This window comes from Anser cygnoides, chromosome 7 (assembly GCF_040182565.1).
Source record: "Anser cygnoides isolate HZ-2024a breed goose chromosome 7, Taihu_goose_T2T_genome, whole genome shotgun sequence".
NCBI classification, from domain to species: Eukaryota; Metazoa; Chordata; class Aves; order Anseriformes; family Anatidae; genus Anser; species Anser cygnoides.
Window position 1 is genome coordinate 8627953 of NC_089879.1, and position 16292 is coordinate 8644244.

General features: G+C 43.0%; 1 protein-coding gene across 2 annotated transcripts in view; it reads right to left on the reverse strand.

Annotated features, from left to right (window-relative positions):
* Window positions 1-11968: 11968 nt before the first annotated feature.
* The window catches only part of FHIP2A (FHF complex subunit HOOK interacting protein 2A), a 36142-nt gene continuing 31818 nt past the window's right edge, over window positions 11969-16292 (reverse strand). For both annotated transcript variants that reach the window (XM_048060497.2, XM_067000409.1), the window contains one exon: window positions 11969-16237. In XM_048060497.2, the coding sequence (XP_047916454.1) occupies window positions 16132-16237 (106 nt within the window). In that variant the 3' untranslated portion in view covers window positions 11969-16131. The remainder of the gene's footprint in view (window positions 16238-16292) is intronic.

Genomic DNA, 16292 nt, shown 5'->3' on the forward strand with positions numbered 1-16292 from the left:
CCAGAAGAAAGTACAATAATTGCTTGCTATTGTCTTTACTATTAATTAAAAATTCATAAATAACATGTACAAACAAAGATGAATAATTCATCTCCGAACAGTGGGTCTGACAAGGAAAATCCATATTCTGAATATATTTTCTCCAGATGCATCAGGCAATGAAACCAGCTCCCACAAAGGAGTTTAACACTATCGTGTTTGTGTATCTTGAATATAAACATGGCCAGGTGAGTTTACAGAGAGAGACAGAGAAAAAAAATAGAAGAGAATTAAGGAGAGATGTATAGAATAGGCATTTAGTGTATATAGGTTAGGGAGCCGTGCAGGCCGGGGGAGCGGTGTTCGGTGCCAGGCCGGCTCGCAGGCGCTGGTCAGTCAGTGACACCGGGCTCCTGAGGGGCAGGCGGAGGCCGTGCAGCTGGCTGGGTCTGGGCGCCAGTGGTGGCCGCCCTGTCTGCCAGACAGCTGGAGGTTTCCTTATCTCTGAAGCCTTACGCTAAATATGCTACCAAGTTCTTCTAAAACGCCTCACACTCCCTCAGGGAAGTGTCTGAACCTCCCAGCTGTGACAGCATTTGTCCTTCCAGGCACACGGTGGGGATTTTTTTTTGTCTCTGGGCTGCGATGCACAGAGGTTGTCTGAGCTCCCAAGGGCACAAGAGGAGCCCAGGGGCCCTCAGACACACCCAGAACTTGTGGTTTTGCTCCATTTCCTTTTCTCATGTGGAAAACAGATGATACATGATGTTATGCCGGACAGCCATCATAGAAAGCTTTGGGTCGGAAGGGACCTTAAAGACCATCTAATTCTACCCCCCTGCCATAGGCAGGGACACCACCCACCAGACCAGGTTGCCCAGGGCCTTGTCCAACCTGGCCTTGATCACCTCCAGGGTTGGGGCATCCACAGCTGCTCTGGGCAGCCTGTGCCCGTGCCAGAAGGTGTTCTTACCTCAGCAGAGCTGGATCCCCAAGCTGTCAGCCCCGCAGTGCAACGCGGCTGTGCCGCGGTGCCACAGACCACACAAGATGGACTCCGGGCAGGAGCTGGGCCTGCTCGGGGGATGGAGGAGCTGGGGCCGTGGGGAGGAACCTCCTGAACTGGCACAGCTGAGATCCCTGGGGTACTGAATTCGTGCTTTGGATCAGGAGGGTAGGGTATGAGAGATTCTCCTACAACGCATATTTTGAGATAAATGCCAGTTGCAGTGAAGCATCCACTATGAACCAGTCTGTTAGAGAAGGGGCACGCTGCTGTTGTGCCAGTTACCGCTACAAAGCACCATTGGTCCACGAAGCCTCGCAGGACATGGCTTACAGGAACCACTTCGGCAGGGTAATAGAGGTGCTATATGTTGCCCCTGACTGAAAAGCTGCAAAACTGCCCGGCAATGAACAGGTTTCGCAGCCTTTGACTGACGATGAACTGGCCTTGTGAGTTTAATTAGCCGGTGAGGAGGCAGAGGTACCAGAACTGTTCTCAGTTTGGTTCAGTGCAGAGTAAATAATCGCTCTCCAACTTCCCTCGCCCCTGAAATTTATTCCTTGCTTGGATCTGACCGCATCTGCGAGTCAGGGAGGCAGACACTGGGAGCGAGGAGGAGGCTTTTGCAACCTGACCCTCAGGATGAGTAGCTGCAGCTAAGGCTTTTGTACTGACCCATTTTTCTAAAATATTTATGCCTGATCAGCCGCTGCTGTTTACTTCAGGCTCTGCCCTCTTGGCCCACCCGGAGCTGCCTTATCGGCCAGCCTCTGCTATTTACAAAGCACAAAAAAAAAATGCTGCAAATCTGAAATTCAAGAAAACCCTTCCTTTTTGCCATGTGCTGAAGTTTCCACTAAGGGAGCCATGAAGAATTAATGGTGCAGGCAGACAGGGCTATAAGTGGAGACCAGCAGATGCCCCAGCAGCCTCACATGAGCATGAAAGGCCGGGTGCCCCTCACCTCAGCAGCCACAACTGTTGTCAAATGTAGGTGCGGATGGCTTTTCAGGGCCCCTTGTCATCTTTGGGTGGTGTGGTCAGTTGTTTCATACATACTGGGTGCCTTCCCCTTGCCTGTTTGCAGAAGGGGCAGCCTCTGCCACAGAAACACATTGAAAAGCCTCCGAGCAGGCAGCAGAAAGCTGGCTGGCACTCCCCATATAGATTTCTTTCTTTCTTCTTCCTGTATATTTGCTTTTAATGGATCAGAAGCACGGCATGCTCCTTTGCATCATTTTCAGTGAGGAAGGAGCTAAACTCCTGCTCCGTGCTCTCCCCTCTGACCTCCCTCATTACTGTAGGAAGGGCAAAGAAAGTCGATGTGGAAAAGACCCGCTGGATCCTGAGATCCATCAGGCTGCTGGAGGAAGGGTATGGCCTCTCTGAGGTGACAGATGGAGCTGAGGTCAGCAAATTTGTCCTTTTAAACAAATTTGCAAGAAAAGGTGCTTTTGCTGTGAGACTTTGGGGTTGCTTTGGTCAGTTCTGCTTTTTCACTGTGTCTAGATCCAGGCTGCCTGGAGGTAACCATGGGTTTGCCAGTGATTTCAGTGTCATGGGAATTTGATCTTGAAATACACTGAGTTCACAGGCCATATAAACTACAATATTTTGCACGTCTGCTCTCAATCCAGAGAGCCAGAGGGCTGAAGGTACATTTCCTCACTGCAAACAGCAAGAAATAGATCTTGACTTAAAGGAGAGCCACCTTCACTGACCGTTGTGCCGTTCCTCAGAGAGGGCATGGAAGGGGAATCATGGCCACCCACACTTTATTGACTTTATTCCTTTCTTAACTAACAGACGAACTTCTGAAAATGTGCGCAGTAGACATTTTCTGAGATATGAGAGCCAGCTCTAAATTACGATCCTCAAATCACCAATTCAGAGCCCTCAGAAATATATATATTTTTCCATTTCTTCCACTATAATTTCCGGGCTGGGGCTTCTAGCCATTAATAGCATCTACATCATTACGGTGCCGTGACACTCCAGCAGCACCCTCATCCATTTCAGTCATTGATCCACTAATGTGTGCCGGATGAAAGAGGAAAAGGTCCAGCTCATTCATCCTCCCCTCCCTCCTCCTCCTCCTCTCACCAGGTGGCAGCCACTCACCCTGTGCTTTAAATCCCTATCGGATTTCAGATGCTCGGTGTTAATTGCTTTGGACTGACCCCAGACAGCGAAACTAAAATTAAAGTAACGGGGCCATAGAAGTGGGTGAAATGCTACAGGAGTGAATGGCTCTGCAGCTGCTTCCCTTGGCCACAGTCTGCTGGCAGCAAGGAAATAACAAGTCAGAGCTGGGGCTGCAAAGCACACTCAACAGCATTGGATCCTTCCTGGAACATGAAGCCGAACCAGGAGAAAGGCTATAGAAATTAGGCAATAAGGACATCAAAGGTGCAGCAACACGCTGCTGCAGGGATGGCACCTGAAGTAGCATCAACTGCACAAGTAATGCTGCAATTCCTGCTGCACGTGAGACAAAAAAAAAAAATCCTCCCTGCGGCCATCTACAGTAAATCCATACTGCAGCTCTGTGTTTGAGTGATGGTGTGAGCTACAAACATAGCTGAAAGATACATTGCTTATGCTTATAGCTTGTCGGGGGGTTCTAATACAGCAATTTGATTTTTTATTTATTTATCCACGTAACCTACCGGCAGATTCCCCCTTTCTCTTTGTACTCATTACTTGATACATCTGTTCTTTTGTTCTGTTTTTCTTTATCTTTATATTGCTCATTTTGGGGATCAAAGGATAATGGAAATAAAAATCCTGTTAGTTTTCAAAGGTCCCCACAGCAGCAGGTAATTGGTTTCCAATCAAGCCCAGCCTGTCTTTCATCTCCAAAGGCCTTGCAAAGAACATTTTGCTAAGACACAAGCATATGTGTTCAGCAGCACTGCCAGGAGATCTAATTTTGAAAGTCTGCAATTACCTGTGCAGTGGCACTTACAGAGATGAGAAGCGCTGATAACAACGCTTTGTTTTTCTGCCATCTTGCATTAATGAGCCGTAACTGCACCCTTCTGCAGGGGCTTTCGGCGGCACTGCTCCCACGCTGGAGTAGCAGCGGTGGTGGCACAGGGCCAGGGGCAGGCTCCAGCTTCCCCCTGCTGCCCGGGCCAGGGCCTGACCATGCGGCCATCCTCCTTTCCCCTCCTTCTTGGTGAAGCCAAGGGAGATGTGCCACCCGTTGCCACCCTGCTTCATGCTTCCACCTCCCTGCAGCAGCATGTGAGCTTGAGTTGGCCACCTGAACTTCCTGGGCTGTGTCACAATGACCCCTGGAATATCCTTGTGTATATACATTTACCTTTCAGCAAGAGGAAAACACGATGCCAAGCAGCTACAGACAGGAACTTTTAAAAACCAGCTTTGCCACCAGAAGAACTGAAACTCCTCCTGCTCCACCCACAGCTAACCACACTAAGACATACTAATGGATTTTGTTCGTGTATTGAGCAGAACAATTCTGTGCCATCTAGAGAGGCAGGAGGCACCCAGGTATGTACTTATGTATGCACACCAAAATCTGGGGCTGACTCTGTTTCTTTAAATAAACAGTATACATTCATTTCACTTAAAATAGGACTCCTGTCAAGCTTCTACCCTAGAGCAACTACCAATTGCACTGTCAAAATCACTCTCTGTGGTTCTGAATAGGTTCCTTAATGAAAGAGCAACATTAGCTCTTTAGAACATTTTGTCCCTGAAGGATGCAGCAGCAACAGCCGCTAAATGATTTCTGGCTCAGAGATGCTTATAAATGGTAGGAAACATAATGGTTTAAAACATGAGTATCAGCTCCCTGGAAATGCTTCATAACAGCGAATCAGGAAACCAAGAGAAAAATGGATGGTTAAGAATGGTACCCACTGATGAATGCTGTTTCCCACACGCACGCTGACCCCCCTTGAGAATAATTACTGTGTGGGTATGTTGTCACTGAAACAACGAAATAACCAGAGAATGAAATTATTCGGGACTCAATCCAAAGAAAAATACTTGCTGGTAAAATGAAATTTTAATGTCCACTGGTTGCTGGATTAAATAATGGTGAGCATCCGAATGAAATTCTCTGTTTCTATTTTTGCAATCTGTTCATGCTGACTGTCAGGGTGGTCATTTTTTATCCTGGTTAAACCTGGAGGCAGTCGCAGAGTAGGATTTGACTTCAGCAGAGATGTTTGGATTCAAAACAAAGAAAAGGAGCTTTTGTTAGACGCTGCGTGGTCAGAGGCAGGACTCAGGTGTTCTCCTTTTTCTTTAATGGGCATGATGTGGCTGAACTCAGCTGAAGTCTCCAAACGGGGACTTTGGCACCATTTAAACATCGCAGAAGATTTACCAGCAGGCTTGTGCACATCCCCAGTCTCAGTTCCAGACTGACTTCAGATCAAATGTCACTCTTCTTATGCAGGAAAAACCCGCGAGGAGCCTTTCCACAGCATGGTGTGTATCAGGGTCAAGAACAGTAATAAAAGAGATGACATTTGTCATGGGCAGGCAGGAGTCTCTGTCCCTGCTTTGTCAGAATCTTTCCCCTGGCCACAAGAGAATGGAATTTTTTTGCTGTGTTTGATCCTGTTACTTGTTTTTTATTTCTTTTCTTTTTCTTTTCTTTCCCTTTTTTTTTCTTTGCAGTTCTGAAGTGTATTTTTTACTGTTACAACCCCAAATTTTTTTATGGCCAAAGAGGAAACACACCTGATATGATATATAAAGCCAAGAATTTACTTCAAGTAGAATTGAAATCTTTGAAGTCTGTTCCAAGAACCACTATCAGTCCAGACCTGATTATTGCAGAAAGAATTTTGTCTAGGCACAAGAAAAAAAATCAGTGATTTCTGTATTTCAGGTCATAGTTATAATACAGCCATACAGACCACGGGGTCTCCAGTGCTGAGCCCGCTCCCCACCTCTTCCCTGCGGGTTCTCCTCTACCCTCATGCTCCCGAGGCCTCAGCCATCCGACCAGCCCCGTATTTCTCCACACCCTGTCACAACGCAACAGTGCAGAGCTACACGTGGTAGTACCGCTATGACAAGCCAAGGAAAACACGGCCAGCTGGTGAGAAGACCAGTTGGTGTTGCAGCTAACCCAAATTAAAACAAGGCCGCAGGCAGGTCGGGAGGAGCTCAGAGAGGCCTCAGCCCCGAGGCCTTGCAAACCGAGCACAAAGCCCGTGGCCTGTTACCACAGTGGCAATGCCGTGTTACAGGGCCTCAGGGCCGCTCTGCTGTGCTGCTACTACATCTCTTGTTTGCTTCCCATCCAGCTGTGACCCTGCTCCTGCCCAGCCTCACAGCCTGAGGAAGGTAGCTGTAGGCCCAGGGATCAGCCCGGCATCAGGAGGTCTGTGTTCACCTGGCTTAATGAAGAACAACTCCATATCAAATACCACATGGGGGATCGGTGCCTCCTTGGCTGTGCTTATAAAATTTCAGGGAGCCCCTGGAATAAATGGTACTGAAGTAATATGAAGCTATAAACAGGGATCTTTAGCTGCTGTAGTAGGTGAGTTACAAAGTTAGACTGACCTTGGCTCATGACGGTGCGAGTTTTCTTCATCTGATTTCAGTTTCAGCCTGGAGATCTTCACATGGCATCTGGGTCAGCTTGCTCTGTAAATCCTTACTTACTTCTGATAATTGTTGGTGTAACTGCTAAGCACACAAAGCTTCTGTGGAAAACCGAATCCAGAATAAGAAGTCAAGCCCTCCTCTGCCAAACAGTTTAATACAGGAAGAGCTGAAAAGACGAATTACACCTATGCAGCTTGTACTTATAAAAGTTAAATGAAGTCTGGATTGCACATTCGTGGCATTCGTGGCATATGTAATTCCTCTGTGACAGCTTCCTCTACTAACAGTCTGACTCATCTAGCTGTCATATGGGGTAAAAACCATATGCCACTCAAAAACACCAACCCAACAAAGTAGCTCAGGTATTCAACACCACCACAGTGTGTGGATGGACATCAAACTGATTAACAATAACTAAGGCAGAACAAACCACAGTGATCTAGGAGTAAAAAATAATCCGAGCGCTCAGGTACTATGAAAAATTCACTTAAATGGTACCAATCACTGCAATTATTAGCATCACATTATTTGCAGTTCCCATCCCTTTGCTTCTGTCTGAAATAAAATTAAATAAGTAAATATTAGTTTACTGGATAAGCATCAACATTGAAGTGTAGCTGTTCGGAGAATGGTGAATCACTGTCAGCTGTACCATAATCCCAAATGATTGGAAGCAACAAATTTCTATTTTCCACCTCAGAAGTGAAAGACAAACTTTTGTGTTACAGCTTTCCCCTTAGAGCTTTCCTTTCCTCAGAGCTCACTGTGCCAGAGCTTCACTTGAGAGACTGAGAAAGTGTGCTCCAAGCTGCAGGACTGGCTGACTGGTAGCACAGATCACATATAATCGCATCAAGGCATGTGTTTTCTCATTATTCTCTATGGTTGATATTTAGAAACAAAAAGGCAACCTTATTTTAGAAATTTAGCAATTAGAATTATATTAGTAGATCAAATTGACATTTGGAATTAATTATAAAAGGAAAAAAAATAGGGGTTATGCTCTCTCTTGATCTTGTAGAATGTAAAAATAGGGTTTGATAAATCTGGTTTCCTGCACATTTCCCATCTTAGAAACATCAAGGCTTATTGTGATTTGTTGGTTGATATTAACCCAACTCCTTATTTAATGATCCAAGCTGAGATCATGGCTCCAGAGAAGCAGACATAATACATAGCATGAAAGTGCATGCTAAAGCTAATACAATTTTGTTGCACGTTTCACCCCGTGTTGGTACTACTCCTCCTAAATTTGAGTGAAAAGTCAGAGCAGAGGAACAGCCAAATTCCAGGCTGGTAATGGGAGGTCTTGTTTACCAAGACCAAGGCTGGCTGCATTCTGGCAAATGGCAATGAGAGGGTAACACTTCAATTATCATCGGCTTAAATTAGCATCTTACACGATGCAGACAAGTTTTTGCCTATGTAAGCAAAGCCAGGTGGTTTGGGGGACTGAATTTTGATCCCACATTATTCAGGCTTTTGTTCCTTAGGAATTTGTGTTAAATAGGTTTGTCTGAACAAAGAAGCACCACCAAAGCAGTAACATGTTTAGCAACCAGAATAAAACATGCTTCTCTTCTCCCTGGTTTATGCTTTACTCCTTTGGTGAAGCCAATACCAAGCTATTATGATTACCGTGTTCCACGAGTGCTCAGTGTTAGCCAGGACCTCAGTTCTCGATGAAAAACAGCCAGAAGGACGCAGAGGTGCTGGGCCCTGCCTGGGACCCTCACAAGGCTGCAGGTACAGGACCCCAGCTCCAGTTCGTGGCGTGTACAGGCATGCTCCTTAAATCAACAGAGGGAACCTCCTTACACATCTTTCCTTTAAACACGACCAAGCTATCCAGTTTTCTTCAAGCGTCATTAAGAAACTCCTGAGCCCAGTTTTTTCTTCTCTGCTAATTTGCCTTCCTATTTTTCTCTAGAAAATTTTAACGCATTATCAGAAATGCCTAAATCAGCTTGCTGAGCAGAGAGAGAAGACTGCATCATTTCTACCGAATGCCAAATTCCAACCGATTTCAACATTTGGGTTTTCACCGACCCGCCCAGCCACACTCACTATGCAGCTAGGACTTTCCTAAGGGATCCTGCAGCTGGAGCTGCACGGACAGAGGCAGCGCTGCTTTTGTCTGCTATGTCCTTAACACGCCGTGCCCGCTGGGCTGAACAAACTGCTGACTGCAGAACTCCCAAGGTGAAGGACAAGAAGGAAAATATTCCCAGGGATCTGAAAGGATGGAATTAACAAGGCAAGAGAGTGTGAGTCTTGGGAGGCAAGAGAGGCAATAGGAAGATTTCTGTCCTTTACAGGAAGCTTAAAGGAAAATTGTCTGGAGAGATGCACAGTGTCAAAGACTTGCTGCTAATAATAAAAATAGAAATCTCCAAAAATGTTAGGAAATAAAAATTCATAACCGAGAAAATAAACCCAAATTAAGAAACACAAACTTGACAGGTGCTTCCTGTGGATGCGGAGATGAGGGAGGTACAAGTGGCTTTCTCGAGTAAAGGATAATGAAGATCCAGAGAACAGGTAATTTGTTTCTTCTCTCGGAGGTGCCCCAGCATGGGGGGCTCCTGGCCCAGCTCATCAAGCTGTGCCCCCCGCTGCTCGTAATGGGTGCAGCTTCTGCAAAGAGGTTTTTATGTAAGCGAGTCTCATTTTGGAAGGCTGAAAATTGCTTTTCTCAGATTGCAGCAACTTTCCTCATTTGCAGGAGACTTTCAAGTGGATCAGTCCATTTCACCGCTTTCTAGTGGAACAAATACAAATCACGTAGGAGCCGTTAATTAGCCGGGAGTCTGAGGAGGTAAATGGGATACACGCTCAGTTCATCTCCTCTCTGATACAGCCTGGCTTCCTGTTACAACACTCAATGTTTTGTCCAGTCTGGTTTTAAAATGTGTCGGGTAACAGGCTCCTTCCACGTCTAGCCTGGCAGCGTTCAGTCAGGAAGCTCTCATCGATCAGGGGTATCAGTTTTCCTCCATGACATTACCTCATTAATTACGTGCTGATAAATCAGGTTCAGTATTTCCTTCAGTCTTAATGTGTAAGGCTTTCAAATCTTTTTATTGTGAGGAAGTGTCCCACTAAGCCTGAGCCATAATTTCACTATGCAAAAAGCAGTTACCCCCGTTGCCCTTAGCTCCTAAATAAATTGCTGCACTTCACTATCTTTTGCCGTTTTCCCCAGAACTTCCTGTAGTCTTGTTATCTGTCATTACTCAGCACAATGACTCACATTTTCATCCAAAATGTCTCCATTTCGTATGGAGACATCAGAAAATACAGAAATCTCTCTCCAAGCTGGGGTAGGGGATACTGTACACATAATGCAAATGTCTCATTTTTGCTGCCCCTAAGGCAACACATTTGGGGGTTTATAGTTGCCATCTAGGGCTCTCTATGGAGGGTACCCCCCCCCCCCCCAACACCAGTTATTTCAGAGAATACATAGAATAAACCAAGGTCCTTTTTGGAAAATGAAGGTGATTAAGAATACATTACGCTTTTCTTCATGCTCCTACTGCCTAACACTGCAGTGGGGCTCCTCCCTTGCGGGTGCTTCAATAGTTTTCAGTATGTAGAATATTTTATCGGAGTGGCAAAGCCGTACAAACCCCTGCTGAATTACGATGCTGGAGAGCAGAAAGGCAAGAGGAGCAAGATGTACCTGCTTCATCAAAGTAGCAAAACACCGACAAAGTTGTCAGTGCCACAGTGCTATCCTAGCAGACTCCAGACCACCAGCAGCACTTATAGTAACGTACAGGAATTTAATGAAATGTTGTTCAGAATATATGCACCATCTTAGCAAGGTCGATTTAAGTAGCACTTCCACTTGGTGAAATACTAAATTTTAAGATGCATTGCATCTTTTTATCTTTATTGATCTGACTCCAAAAGCAAAACCAGCAACCAGTCTGAACTTGTAAAATTCAACTTTTCATACTTTCTTGCTTTTCTGGCATTCCCAAGAAGCTTAAGTCACCTGAAAACTTTAATCCACCACACGCTTCACTTGATTCCTAAATTGCTCTTCAATCCTCTTGCTCATCCTTGAGACAGAACATCAGCTGATCAAGGATGCACCAAGAACATATGGGTTTAGGCCAAAAGGGCTCATACAAGTTGTGACAGATTCACTTCTCCGAGCATTAATACCCTTTAATCCAATTGGATCACATACCAAACCAGCAAAATCCTGCAGGCTTTGACTGCACCAGCTCTGGTAATATTTAAAGGTTAACAAATTCGGTAGATCCTGTGCTACTTGTATCTGCACTGAGAGCTTTGACTGAGAGTTTGTAAAATGAGCTAACGAATATGAAGGATAAACCACACGCCCATAGCAGTGTTTTTTTGTGTTTTTTTTCTTGCAGTAGGATGTGGAGCCCCCAAACTTGCATCAGAATGCAAGTGCCGTAAGATTACCACGCTTCAATAATAAAGTGATTTCAAGGATATCGAAAGTAAGCGAAAAATACAAGAAGATATAAAATGTGCAATTTTGATTCAAATTCCTCACTGCTTGAGGAGCCAAAGTGTCCCTAAATCTCTAAATGCCTCATGCAGGCACAGCAAGTAAATGATTTGGGGTGGGAGATGACAATCTCTGAGACCCAGGAGGATGGAGGAAAGATGCTGAGAGCTATAAAAAAGCTGTCAAGTGTATCATCTTGCTGTTGCTCTCTCCTTGTTCAAGATGCAAGAGCACTTGCAGCTGTTAAATATTGAGAAGGAAAAACAGCTTAACATCCAAGTGTAGCCCTCAAAGGGAATCTTACAGAGCAGTAAGATTTTTTAAAAGATTATGAAAACTTGAAGGACACCAAAACTAGATGAGATAGTAAGAAAAGATATCCAACAAATACGATTTAAAAATATATAAAAACATGTAACAAAGCTTTCCTCAAAGGGCCTGAAGGAAGAAGAGATGCTCACTCACGTACATGACATTTGTACCCAATTCAATAAACTGCTGTTGTGACTGAGGCACTCTGCTCTCAAATGCAATAGAAAACCAAGGTCTTGACCAGCTGCAGTCTTGAAAGATATTAGGGCTCTCAGGAAGAGCAGACATTAATCTGTGTTCAGGATGACTGTATCCTGGCCATTTCCCTTTGCTTCCATTTTTCATGGGAAAGAGTACACTGATTCACTCTGAGCCCTGCACAGTACAGCACAGTGCAGGAAATAGGTTTATTCCAGAAGATGCTGCAGTGACAAACAAAATAAACTTTAAAAAAAAAAAAGATTTCAAGATCAAAGGCACGATATAAAATATGACACTATGAAGACTCAGTATTTTCTGTCTTGAGGTCATCTAACAAAATCCGTTATGTATTCTGTAATAATAGAAGGAGTGGCTTCATTGAAATTCATTTATTTGGAGAATATCCCTTTTAATCCTGCATGCATTTTTTAGCACAAAAAGTTGGATTTTCTTGCAACCTCCTTTGTAAAACTTAATATTGTATGTCTGCTAATGTGGCTGTTTCAGCATTCCTCACCGGAAATCCCACACCTGTGAAACTTCAGCAACACTATCAGTAAGTGACCTACACAAAGTTTAATAGAAAAATTTTACTGAATATCCTCTGTTTAATGTAAACAAGGCAGGAGGCAAAACAAGGAACGTTTATTTTACATAGTTACACTATTTTACAGGGCACAGAAACTACTGAGAATCACGGTTTGAAAACCCTGTAGGATATGCCATATCGGATATGGATTTTTCATGTAGCACTAAATCTGCTACATAATCCTTAGATTTTACCTAGCACTTCGGTTTAGTACTGAGACAGTAAGTAATAATAAAATGTCACCTGTGGAGTCACACAGCAGGCTAAGGTAGAAATTACCATGCATTTACAAAGCCATTCCATGATTACTTGTGCCCTGTAAAATCACGTGCAACGATCTTTACACTAATCATAGTGTAAGCAAGCTCGGAATTCTGGTTCTCATATATATATATATCTATGTATATATATACATAGGTGATATACAACCAGACTCAAGCTGTGTCAAATCACAGCTTTTATATTGCACAGACAAATACATAGTAAGAACATTACACAGACAAGATCTGAATACCAGGAATATTACAGTCATATGAGAAGACAACTAAGGACAAACTTGTTCTACGGGAGCTTAGCACATGGCTTATTACAAAATTTGCTATATCAGAGTCTAAATCAAATACATACTTTAAATGGAAAAAACATAAAAATGTGTCTATTTACACACGTGCATCAAGGGTTAAAAAGTAGTTTGCATCTGCTTTTTGAAATCAAAAATTATTCTAGTATTCCTCTCAAGCATTTCAATCTAATACTAGTGGCCATATTTTCAAAGGTGATAAGCACTTGCACTTTCCACAGACATGTGGAGGATCTCCATATGTTGTGAACTTCAGGCCATACATTTTCTCAGGTGTCCATCTCTGGGTAATAAATATACAAACACAGAGACACAAGATGGGCACCTCAATGGCATGCATAGATTGGGAAGGTGAAAACATGGACCTGAACTAACTTCTAACCTAAGAAGAAGGTTCTTCTTTAAAAAAAAGTGCATGAAAAGTATCACAAAACAAAATTAAATGAGTTCCATCTCTTAAGGAAGATTAAATCACTTTTACAAAATAAAGGTCATTGTCATCGTGTATGGTAATCAAGGGTTTGTAGGCGGCACTCACAAAATCAGTTCAGGCTAATGCAACTTTAAGCATTGCTTCACTTCTTACCAAGACGGATCCGTGTCTTACAAATTTATCAGCTGAGTAAGATTTAGTTTGCAAGAACATCTCCAATGTTCCCGAAGACTGCACAATTTTATCCTGAATTTAAGAGTACTCACAGTTATATCTACTTTTTTTTTTTTTTTCTTCCCCATGTACAAGAGTTGAGGAATTGTGTTTGCAGCTTGGTAAACTGTTTTGCATTAAAATGCCACAGACATTGCAGCAGTCCTTCCAGAAACTGACTGATACAATTCCTTACAACGTAATAAGCTCAGGTATCAGTAAAAACAACAATACCAGAGGTGATGTTAATGGTTTCATTTAAGATCAGGCATCTCCCACATGGCTTTACAAATCATTATATAGCTTGGAAAGCTCTTGCAAGTTTTGCTTAACATTTCTCTCCCTTTCATTCATAGCAGTATTATCACTTCCAGTTTCCACTGAAATTAGGACATCAGAAGTATCCTGGAACATACACTCAAAAAAATAAATAACGAAATATAAATTTTAAGGAAAAAGTAATTAAGCTCAAGAAAAAACAATAAAGACAAATTCAATGAAGCATCAGCATTTGTGCTCAACAGCTTAACTCTATCCATGCAAAAGACTGTGATTTAGGAAAATTATTGAAATTAACCTTACGTTTAACTGTTTCACTGAATTGTGACCTTAATTATAGCAAACGTATGTATTAAACATCACTGCACAGACATATGTTCTAAATTATATGTCAAGTATGTTACATTAATGAAGCTTCTAATATGGACTGACTGCAATACATATCACTAAAATTATTTGCTACTTTCAAGGTATATTTCTAAAGAACAAAAATGAGAAAAGTGTCATTTTTTAAACTTTATCCTACTATGCTACTTGGATCTGAAAACACTTCAGGGCTGAATTCAGGGGGAAAAAAGGAAGGTTGGGAAGTAAAATACATTTGCTTTTTTTTGCCAGATAAATCCAAGAAACTGTACAGATGCCTCCCAGTATAAGGAGCCACTGGATTTGCTTTTACCTGCCAAAATATTTCCCCAGTTCCAGAACTGCTCTGTTAGCCTTCCTCCCCAGCTGAACCTGCACAGGAAGCCTTTACAGCAGGACCACCTTCACTGTTGTGACAAGAATAAATTTAGCCCGTTAACTGTGACACTTCTAATTAGCCTGCTAACTTAAATGACCTCTCAACACCCAGATTCCGTAAACATATTAAAAAAAATGATCTCAAAGGCATGGATTCAGAGCAGAATCTGATTCTAGGTACAGTCACGCAAATCCAGGACAATTCCAGTGACTGAGTAAATGAGTCCATATTTGCATATAAGCAATCACATCCAAAACGGGCATTAGCTGTGCAAAAAGGACACTAGCAAAGACAAAGAAAGACAATGTAAACACAAGGAACTAACCTCTACCTTGCCTGCCTATACTGTTAGGTTTGTAGAAGGGGAAAGAGGTACTATGCACCTGTGCGGTGTGCAGGACAGGTCTCTCACGCAAATCACTGCGTGTGGCTTGAAGGTTAAAGCACAGCCTCCTGGCCCTGCTAGTGCAGGGGTGGCAGCGAGCTGCAAGCCCTGTCTGAAGGGCTCGCTGCCATCACTGTAGAGAAACAGCAGCAAAGTCCAAGCAATGAGAACGACTGCCCTGGCTGACAGCATTCACACTGACAGACTCACTGAGATACCCTTCTGTATCCCAGCACCATGCAAAGCAGGTGTACATTTTGGTCCTACATAACGTAGCAACACTCAGGCAATCTTCCGCTGGGCACCACTGCTAGGGTTAGATAAACAATAAACACGTTTCTAAAAATGACAGAACATTTATGCTGCCAATTTTCAAGGCACAAAAGATTCTTAAATAAATTCAAGCTAAATGTCAATTTAGAAATTAAAAAAGAAATTAAAAATACTGTTTCAGCAACAACTACTAATGACCTATAATTCATTTCCCTGTAAAGGTGAAATGCCAAGCAACTGGAGTTCACATGCAAAAAACTGAAGTAAATCTAGTTACACAGATGACCTGAAGAGCAATCACTTGGAAAGACAGAGACAAATGTGCAATAAACATGTACATTTCAGATATACTTGTTATGGACATGCTCCTGAATCAGGGTTAATTCACTAGTATTGGTTTTATACTAATATACCTCCTGAAGTAATCCACTGGGGAATCAAGCTCAGAGTTGTTTTTAAGAGTCACAAAATTAAAAAAAAAAAAATCCCTCATGAATATATTTCACTGTATACGAATTAGTGGATTTTTTGAACCTCTCTTAATTTCTAATAATATTCATTTCAACTATAGTTGTGATTTCCTTTCACATGAGAAGAAAGGAATTAGGACATAAAAATGTTATAAAAATTAATTTGCTACTTAAAAGTAATATGGTCACAAAAAGCGAACTGGCGCACGTGAGCTCCAAAACATGAAAGACCTAGCTCCCTGAACATCGTTGTAATAACAGAACAATAACCAAGGTCTGATGTCTGTGGTTCTCCATGCAGCTTCTGCAGATCCTTGCACAGTGGCTAGAAATGCTATGTATTGGTTTCTCCCAAAATGCCTTTAATCACATTCTAGGTCCATCTGAATCCATCTACCTCACAACGTGGCGAATCCAACAACTGGTGAAAGTAACCCGTCTTCCAGTCCTGCCAAATGTCAACAGACGCTTTGCCAGGAGGTGTCACCTCTTCTAGCTGGGTGTTGTCGGTAGTCCTTCTGGCTAAAACAGGCCGGGTGATTTTACAGCCTGGCCACTCGTCAAGGCTGCTTATGGTGTAGATGAGGCATGATACTTCACAAATGCAATTGCTGCCAGCTCTTTGCAGAATTCTTCCAGCACAATCACACCCTCTAGTAACGTCATGTGGTCAATGCTGAGAGAAAATTAAAATAAAAATCAGCAGAGAATCAGGACCGGCACGCACAAAA